Source organism: Coffea eugenioides, chromosome 5 (assembly GCF_003713205.1).
Source record: "Coffea eugenioides isolate CCC68of chromosome 5, Ceug_1.0, whole genome shotgun sequence".
In the NCBI taxonomy this organism is placed as follows: Eukaryota; Viridiplantae; Streptophyta; class Magnoliopsida; order Gentianales; family Rubiaceae; genus Coffea; species Coffea eugenioides.
Genome location: NC_040039.1, coordinates 29,884,587 through 29,894,986, shown reverse-complemented (window position 1 = coordinate 29,894,986; position 10,400 = coordinate 29,884,587). Strand labels below are relative to the sequence as shown.

At 38.1% G+C, this 10,400-nt stretch overlaps 1 protein-coding gene across 1 annotated transcript; it reads right to left on the bottom strand.

Annotated features, from left to right (window-relative positions):
• Positions 1-466: 466 nt before the first annotated feature.
• Positions 467-3,054, bottom strand: LOC113771359. Its single transcript, XM_027315948.1, has 4 exons — positions 1,239-3,054; positions 933-1,137; positions 655-827; positions 467-552 (listed from the first exon to the last, which is right to left on the bottom strand). Exons 1-4 carry the CDS (start codon positions 3,052-3,054, stop codon positions 467-469), a joined length of 2,280 nt encoding a protein of 759 aa, XP_027171749.1.
• Positions 3,055-10,400: the final 7,346 nt, after the last annotated feature.

The window sequence follows — 10,400 nt, the reverse complement described above, 5'->3', positions numbered from 1 at the left end:
ACCGGGGTTCAATAAATAAATAAATAAATAAATAAATAAATATATATATATATATATAGACACACACACCTATGCATAGAATAAGATATAAATGCTGAACCACAATAAATATAAGAGCAATATCCAACAATTAACACACACAATTAACATAGTTATGAAACTTACATGTCCAATTGTCTAAATATTAAAATTAACAAAAAACAATACAAGTCTAGAAAACAATCCAAAGGTCCCAACGAGTCCAATTTCTGAAGCTTCTATAATCTTCTTCATAATTCTGGGACAACAAAGCTTCAAAAAAAAGCCATCTTGACAAGTCATCATCATCATCCAAGACCATTATATGAATTACTGACAAGTGATAAAAGTATAAAATCATATTAGTTTCATCACACCAACTGATACAAATCTTAAAAATAAAAATAAAAGAGTACAAATAATTCTATACCAATTACCATTTGAACATTTAATGCCAATCATCATCTTCATCATTAAAAAAGTTTCGATGCTGAAATGTTTCTAAATCAACATCTTCTGCTTCCTCTTCATTATCTAAAAAATCAACATATTTAATTATATACATATTCAACAATTGAATATCATATCATACTAGCTTTATTTTTGCATCAAACTAATGATTTATGTCAAACTAACCTTCAAGTTGTTCAGAATTTGAACATTGACCATGAATTGGAAGTTCTTCAAGCTCTTCCTCTAACTCCTCATAATCAAGCTCCCCTTCTTGTTCTTCTTCAACCACCCAAAATTCTGTTTTATCAATTGACTCATAATCAACGGGATCATACGATCTCTTTTGCTGATTATGCCTACAACATATATATATACACACAACATATACACTTAGTTAGTACTAAAATATTTTCTTAAAAAGAATGAAATGTCATTTATAAAAATAAACCATTTACATATACCTATACTGCAAACGCAAATTGTAATGCACATATACAAGATCATTGAGTCTTTGATGCTCCAACCTATTCCTTTTCTTAGTATGAATACGTTCAAAAACACTCCAATTACGCTCACATCCGGAAGAAGAAGCTGTTTGACTCAAAACCCGAATTGCAAGTTTTTGTAAGTTGGGAGCATCACAACCAAAGAGCTTCCACCAATTCTCTGTCATATTCAAAATTTAAATATAAACAAAATATTTATAAATTAGATATATATATATATATATATTAGAGAGATTCAAATGCTAGAAAAATATAAATTACCTGGTCTATCTTTCTTGCTAGTAAGAATAGCAAGTTTTCTGCCAAAACTTCCCTCCCGCTCTCGATACATTCCAATTTCTCTTGTTAAATTTTCCACACTACACCAATCCACCTTTGATTCTATGTAATCCAACAAACCATTTGTAATTTCTGGATGTGTAGAGAATGTGGCAGTGTCATATTGAAAAGCGGGATTTAAAAAATATGCCGTAGCATGCAAATTTTTCCTCAACATCCTATCCCATCGGTCATTGATGATATCAATGTAAGGCTTATATAGTCTTTCACTACTCCTGAACAACTTCTTGATTCCAGTAATTGCTCTAAACATACCTTCATACACATACCCCAAAGAAGGCCTTTCATCAGTGTCACAAACTCTCAACAACCGAATAATAGGACCCATTATTCTCACCGTAATCAAACAATTATTCCAAAATCTATCATCCAAAACAATTTGTTTGACCTCTTTTCCTTTGTTCATTTTCAAGAACTTTTTGTAATCTCCGCTAGTGACTAAAGCTTGTAAGCTGTCTTTGTGATCATGTAAGCTCTTTAGTGCAATAAAAGTGGTGGCAAATCGAGTCTCCCCCGGACGAATAATCTCCCTCCACCCATTAGTTTTTCTCAGCCAATTTCGAACATATTTATGATTATACACAAAAACAGTTACTGTAGCAGCAAGAGCCACTAGAGATTTAACAGTACCCATTTCACCAATATCCTTCAAAATCAAATTGATACAATGGGCAGCACATGGAGACCAGCAAATAGTTGGATATCTTTCATTTAATAAAGTTCCAGCAGCCTTATAATTGCTAGCATTATCAGTGACTAAATGCACCACATTTTTTGAACCAACCATTTCAACAATTTCAACAAACAGATTGCACAAATTTTCTGCATTTGTCACAATGTCCGATGCATCTATAGACTTGATAAAAGATATACCCTTAGGACAATAAACCAGAAAATTAATCAATGGTCTTTGTCTACTATCTTTCCATCCATCACCCATTATAGTGCATCCAGTTTCAGCCCAAGTATTTCGAAATGAATCAACAACTAACTGCACATCTTTCTTAGCATCTCGCAACAAAGTGACTCGCAAAGAATGATAAGATGGAGCTTTATAACCATGACCCATTGATGCAATTTGATCGATAGCTTTTTGAAAAAATGGAGAATTAACAGCATTAATGGGAATACATGCATCATAGAACCAAAGAGCAATGGCCATATCAGTATTTTGCCATTTATCCTTACTTTGCAAACAAGCTTTGATAGTAGGTTGAGCACTATCACGTCCACCCTTAAAGAAAGCATGAATACCTGTAGGGGCAGTGGTTTTTCTCTTTCCTTTACCTAATGATGTACCAGCCTCATTCATTGAAATTTCCCTTATTCGAGGAGGTGGAACCTCTTGCACTTCATCACCGACAAATTCGTGCACTGGTTGACCAAAAGGACTTTCGACCCCAAAATCTCCTCTTTTTTCTTTAGATTTTTTATCATTCTCTTGCAAACATGTTAATATTGCAAGCCTCACTGCTGGATCAACATTTGGACATGAAGTAACACTGCCCGTTACTCCTGCCAAGTGTTGCTTCATTCGGTGGATGCCACCCCCATGAAACACTTTAAAACAATAAGTGCATGTCATGGTTTTTCTTCCTTGTGCATTTCTGCCCTCAGAAACATATCCCCATGCTATATCTGTCTTTTGCCTATGACCTTGGGGCTGACTTGCAGATCCCTCACTATTGAATGGTCCCCCCGGTGAACATTGTGAGTTACTACCGCTACCAGCCTCCATCCTAAAATGAGATATTTAAAAATAACTAGTCTTAACAAATAATTAATATACACAAACTGAAACAAATTATTAAAGCTATTCGTATTTGGGAACTGAAACTGTCACCAAAAGATCTAAAGGGGTTAATGGAGACAATGAAACAACCGTTTAACACGAGTGAAGTTAATTCCCTAAGCCTTGTGCATTTCTTGAGGGTGTTAAGTATCTTCACGATAACTGGGTTTTGCACAGAGATTTAAAGACATCAAATATACTTTTAAATAATAGCACAGAGATTTAAAGACATCAAATATACTTTTAAATAATAGCACAGAGATTTAAAGACATCAAATATACTTTTAAATAATAGCACAGAGATTTAAAGACATCAAATATACTTTTAAATAATAGCACATTGGGTGTTCCCAGATCCCAAGTATGCAAAATGTATATCAAATGAAGCTATTTAACTGGAAGTGGAATGAAAGTCTTTGCCCTTTAAACACTACATATATATGGTATATCACATGTTTGAGAAGCAAAACGTGAGATCAACACATTTAAGCGAATTGCTAAAACTTGAAGGATAATGTGTGTAATGTTCAATTGGTGCCCTTCCATCCTTTAGCTCACTGACAAGATCCAAATCACAATTAATCACAAACAAGTATATAAGAACTCTTGCCGGGGTTACAGTCAGCTAATAGATTGATCAGCAGATTCACGATACTGAATTCTTATGAATGAAAGCAATCAAAGTACAAGGGAATTTGCAGCAATTTAGGCAAGCGGAACTGATATTTCCAAAGGATTGACAATTCTATAAACTCAAACACGTGAACAGGAAAATAAGCAGCAGCTACAATCAACCCAGTCTGAGTAAACGGATATACTGACCAGCAAAACACGACACTGAAGAGAATCAATCACAATCAGAGTATATCTACTCACATATAGAACAATATCTAGACAGAGAACATGTTGAAATCAGAAACGAAATGAGGTAGCAATTCAAATTATGAAGATTTGGGACCTGAATGCAGAAGGGTTGATGTCCACCGGCGGCAGGCCGTCTCCGAGGAGAGAACTACAGGGCCCAAGTCCAGCTCCACTTAAAGTAAGCAAAGACTCCCACAAAATCAAGAAACCACCAGTTGCACCGCAGCTGCACCACCTCAATCACCCTGCTCAGCCGCACCTTCAGCCCACAGTCGACAACGAGCACCGCCAACCAGTGGTCATCTACGCTGTTTCCCCAAAAGTGATCCACACCATACTTTGGAGAAGGGATTAGAGTTAAGCCATTAAGGGGAAAAGGAAATTTCGGCAATTGTAGAGAGAGGAACCAGGAAGACCGAAGCGGCGAAGTGAAGTCACTGAAGTGCGAAGAGGAAGAGTGGAAGACTGGAGCGAACTAGCGAAGTCGCCGAAGTGAAGAAATGAAGATTAGGGATCGGTCAAAATTGAAGTTTTTTGTCAATTTTGACTCAAAAATTGGAAAACCGCGGTTCACGGTCCGACCCGATTTTGAAGATTTGAACGGTTTTTTACGGTTTCTTATAAAAGTCAACATAAGCTATAGACCGGACCGGACACATGGCCGGGTCGCGGTCGAACCGGTCGACCTGGCCGGTCCGGTCCGGGTTTGAAAACATTGGTTTTAGGGTATCTTTCTCGACCAGTACCAGTATGGACATTCCAAACACTGGAAGACGCTCAACTTCTTCCATCTCTACCAGATTCCACAACTTGGATCTATCTTCAAAGATCCCTCAAGCAAGATATACAGTCCAAATTGAAGCTGCTTTAGAAGATCAATGTGAATCCTCTGAAGAAAATATAGTCCAACGAGATCTCCTTGTATCTGTCACATATTCAACCATGACAAGTAATCCACTACTAGAACTAAGAGTTCTTACTTCTGAGTATCATATCGACAAAGAGTCTCAGAAGACAATTCTATACATAAAAAATCAAGTCAAGAGATTGTGGTTCTTCGACAACTTCGAAGGAGAACCACGGAAGGCAATCTATGAAGCTTTCTACAGTTTCCTAGAAAGAACAAAACAACATATCCAATTCTTTGACTGGTTCGAGATCTATGCTCTGAGAAATGAAATAGAGTATTCTTTCTCGTCATCAGTTTATGTTTCAAAAAAATGACAAACATCAGAAGGAGAATTTCAAGCTGAACTTCCTCCATCAAAATCCATTACCTTTTTAGACAAATCCATAGAAATTAGTGCCAAACCCTTTAAACTCAAAAATGCCCAAGAAGAGGATCTTGTAGATGCGGAGGATATACATGGGCTCTATGAGCAAAACAACTATACCAATAAATACCTACAAGCCCTAGGAGAATACCTGAAGATATTCCACTAAGGTTAAGGTATGTACTGTAAACATAATTTTTTTTTTCGAGTTACCATGTTCTCTCTTGATGTAGGCAAATAATTTTTAAAGTTACACCCACATGCATTTGTGAAGCCAGAGAACACAAAATTTTGAGGAAATTGTTTGTTTGACTCTTGACTACTATGATAAGAACAAATTAAAATGAAATTAGGGTTAGTTTCACTTTACACCTTTTAACTATGTCTAAATTCTCACTTTGGTTTATAAACTTTAAAATTAGATAATTTAGTCCCTAAAATATAAAATTTGTCCCATTTAAAATACAATCTTTGAAGAAAGTCAGACAGATTTTATACTTAAATGGGATAACTTTTATAATTTACAAACTAAAGTGGGATACATTTTATATTTTGGGGACTGAATTAGGATATATTTTTATTTTAGGAACTCAAGTAGAATAAATTTTATACTTTAAAAATTAAAGTATCCTGTTTTAAAGTTTATAGACTAAAGTAGATTCCACTGTCAAGTTGTCTCTACATTCCTGAGTTTACTTTGTTGCTGTAATTTGCTTTAGCTTTTAAGTTATCCCTCATTTACAATTGTTATTTCCAAAATATGAAATGACAGACACTGTGATCTAGGAGTTACAGACAACTCTCTAACCATTAAATTTGTTAAGCATTATCTTATCTATTTATTCCTATCTTTTAAGTATTTCCACCTCTTGATTTGTAGATATTTGCGTAATTATTTAAAAGGGAAAATCGTTCAAAACGTCCCTCACATTTTACAAGATGACTTTTTTTGTCCCTTACTTTTAAAAGTGTAATTTTACGTCCCTTACAAATTCACATTAATCAAATTTAGTTCCTACCTAGGTTTTCGACTAATTTTTAACCGGAATTTACCATATGCCTTGCATGTGATCATTTTTAAGGGCAAAATTGTCATATCAAATTTTACATAATCTGATTCATAATTCCTCACATTTCGCAAAATAAATTTTTTTGTCCATAACATTTTACAAAATGAATTATTTCGTCCCTCACATTTTCAAAATGAATTTTTTCAACTCTCATTGATCATGTGTACGAATAGCTTTTTTTCTTTAAATCCATGTATATATCTATTTGATTTCACCTGAACAGTACGAATAGCATATAATATATCTTTATTTGATTTCATTTAAACAGGTTAATCGTAATTGTACATATGCTATTCAACATATATATACAGGGGTTTAAAACTAATAATTTTGTTTTAAACCATATATATATCTAGATGATTTCACCATGTGAACCTATTCAATATTTGTGATGTTTTTCTTTTGGTAATAATTTATTTATTGAGTTGTATAATAAGGCCATTTAATTAATTGATCCTAACTTAAATTCTATAGTCGTGCTAACAAATTGCAATTTAAATCTGAAATTTTTACTCACCACTTTAAGACCAACAGTTGAATTACTTGCCTTGTGATTGTTTTCATATTTAAAAGTGCTAATCACTTACTTCTTTTTATCATACTTTTCCTTTGTTTATTTTTTCTATCCAAATTTAATTCGATATAAACGCTCGATAATGTTTAGGCTTAAATGTCTTCTTTGTTTTCAATTTTTGAGTAATGAAATGAATATGAGTGAAAAACTAATAATTTTTTTTTAAAAATCCATGTATATATCTATTTGATTTCACCTGAATAATATGAATAGCACATAATATATCTCTATTTGAATAGAGATATATTATGTGCTATTCGTACTACTTAGGTGAAATCAAACATATATATAATGTTTAGGCTTAAATGTCTTCTTTGTTTTCAATTTTTGAGTAATGAAATGAATATGAGTGAAAAACTAATAATTTTTTTTTTAAAATCCATGTATATATCTATTTGATTTCACCTGAATAATATGAATAGCACATAATATATCTCTATTCAAATAGAGATATATTATGTGCTATTCGTACTACTTAGATGAAATCAAACATATATATACATGTGTTTAAAAAATTATTCGCAGACATGATCAATAGGGCTAACCTAAACTTAGTTAATTAAAGGGGGAACAAAAAAAGTTACCAAAGTTAGCTGCAATTCTTTCTTCGGCTCTGCGTTGTGCGACTAGGGTTTCAACCATGGCAACTTCGGTTGCCCTTCAGCCGCAGGCTGGAGGGCATCCAAGCACTTCGGCGCGGCCTTCGTTTAATACCAAATCTTTCTCGTCACTTTTCTCTTCAGCGGAGGAACCACGTCTACAATTGCAGGTAGATAAGACGACGCGAAGAGGGGAGCCAGCAGTGGTTTTCTCTCCGATGGATGTGTCGAAAATTGCAGACGCCTTTCAGCTAGCTCTGGTTGGGAAGTTCTCAAAAGGGCGCCCATCCATGGAGGACATTCAAAGGTTTTTCAAGGCGTTGGATTTGAGAGGGGAAATTTCAGTGGGTCTCTTAGACCAGAGACATGTGCTGATTCGCCTTGCTAATGAGATGGATTTTCACAGACTTTGGGGAAGAAACGTCTGGTATGTGTTTGGATGCCCAATGCGGGCATTCAAATGGACTTCATCGTTCCATGTCGATAAAGAGCCATCAATAGTTCCAGTTTGGTTTTCTCTCCCGAAGCTTCCAATTCACTTCTTCAAGAAGGAATGTTTGTTTCATGTAGTTTCTTGCTTGGGTAGGCCTCTATTCATGGACATTGCAACAACGTCGCTGGCTCGACCAAGTGTAGCCCGTGTATGTGTGGAGGTTGACCTGATACAGCCTCTTCCCAAACGTGTATGGGTTGGAGTTGGGACTGGTGAATCCGAGGGGTTTTGGCAAGTGCTGCAGCCTGAAAACTTGCCGCTGTATTGTTCCTTCTGCTTCGGTCAGGGCAATGACATGGGTGGGTGTCATATGAAACATCCAGAGTTGCGGGTAGCTGTGCAGAAGGAAAGTAATGTTAGCCATGAGCCGCAACGACATGAGGTGAAGAGACGGGCTGTGATCTTTCGCCCCAAGCAGGTTGGTAACGTCGGAGTTGATGGAGGCAGTGACACGGGATTGGCTGGGATGGCCTTGTCCGAGGACCCTGCTTTGTCTGATGGCCCGTCGGCGGCAGCTACCAGGCCAACAGCAGCAGCGACGGATGAGGCGCTGCACATGCACTCGGCTCATCCAACGGTAGCAGAGGAGAGCGCTGCTTTGGCTGGGCAGTCTGACGCACAGGCTGAGGGAGCCATGCTTGCTCCTGTGGTGGAGGTAGAGAGGGAGAAGTGTGACGGACAGGAGGCGCTGGTGGTTAGGCCCTCATCCACATCACCATGCGAAGAGGCTACAGGCATGGCGGGGAATGCACCAGATTTTCAAGTGGCAGAGACAGCCGAGAATGATTAGAATGGGGAGGAGTGTCACGGACCGGATGAGCTTGCGGTGGGGTCAGAGGGGGAGGAGGAGGAGGTTCAGCATGTAGAGCAAGTAGCAGGGAATTTGTCACCGTGGAGCCGAGTGGTGGATGGGCAGAGGGAGGCGGGGTCGTTGGTTATTGATATTTTTAACCTGGATCCTTTAGTTCAGCAAGTTCAGGAGAAGGCGCACGCGGTGGGGGGGGAGAATGCAATTGTGAAGTTTAAACACAAAGGTACGCGTGCTACGGCTCCTACTGACCGCGCATTATGGTCTAAGACAAAAGTATCTTCAAGCTCTTCTGTAGCATTATGCAATGATTAATTTCATTTTTTGAAATATTCGGGGTATCTCTCGTGCCCCAAATCTTCGTCGATTAAAAAGACTTATTGCTGATTTTTCAATTTAAATAATTGCTATTTGTGAGCCTAAGCTACCTGTGGTAGAGGCCCAGCGGTTTAGGGTCAAACTGAAGATGGATGGTTGTATTGTTAATAGTGACGGCTCTCTTTGGGTGTTTTTTCAAAGGCCTTATAGCTGTGAACATATTGGAGAATCTAATCAACACGTGTCTATTAGACTACAGACTCCGTTGTCTTCTGAGTCTCTGGTTTTCTCTTTTGTACATGCTAAGTGCACTGAACAAGATAGAGATTCACTTTGGGCGGCGCTTTTGGCGGACAACCCTATGGTTTGCCCGTGGTTCATCGTAGGGGACTTTAATGTCATTGTTAGTGAGGAGGAGAAAAGAGGTGGCTTATCCTTTCGCCCGGAGGAGGGGTTGGATTTTCTGTCGTTTATGGCGATGGCAGGTGTATAGGATGCTGGTTTCTCGGGCTCTTGGTTTACATGGTGAAATATTAGAGGGGGGAGAGCCCGAATTTGGAAGAGGTTGGATCGGATGCTTTTTAATCAAGCGGCGGCTACCTTACCTTTGAATTTTCAGGTGCAACATCTAGGGAGAGACCCATCGGATCATGCACCCCTTCTGTTGTCTGTTGCGACTAGGTTGGATAATAAACCAAAACCTTTTAGGTTTCTCAATATTTGGACGTCTAACCCAGAGCTGCTGGAAATAATTCGGAGAGGCTGGGATGGGTCTTTTGTAGGGCCCCCGATGCAGCGGTTGGTGGCCAAGTTGCGACAGGTGAAAAAACACATTCAAAGCTGGTCCCGGGAGCAGTTTGGAAATATTTTTGATGCGGTGCGGAAGGCTGAGGAGGTGGTGTTAGGGGTAGAAGCGCGGTGTGATATGGACCCATCTGAATCCAATATGATTGCTCTGCAAGAGGCTCGTGCGGTACTAAGGAATGCTCTTTTTGTAGAGGAGGGTTTTTAAAAGCAAAAGGCGCGGGCTAAGTGGCTAGAGGATGGAGATAGGAATACAGCATACTTCCACTCGATGGTTGCAGAAAAGAGAGCCAAGTCGATTATTCATCGCATTAAAAACTCACATGGAGTTTGGCTAGAAGAGGAGAGTTAGATTGCTACAGAAGCGGCCCAGTTCTTTGAGCAATTGTTCTCAGCTGAGCCTTGTGCGGGGTCATGGGGCACATTGGATGTAATTCCTAAAATGTTGTCTCATGAGCAAAACGAGGACCTGGTGCGTCTCCCATTCT

Coding starts and splice junctions, on each gene's coding strand:
- LOC113771359 (XM_027315948.1), bottom strand. CDS start 3,054: ATGGAGGCTGGTAGCGGTAGTAACTCACAATGTTCACCGGGGGGACCA. Junction 828..932: donor AATTTGCGTTTGCAGTATAG/GTATATGTAAAT, acceptor TATATGTTGTAG/GCATAATCAGCAAAAGAGAT. Junction 553..654: donor AAATTCTGAACAACTTGAAG/GTTAGTTTGACA, acceptor TTGATTTTTTAG/ATAATGAAGAGGAAGCAGAA.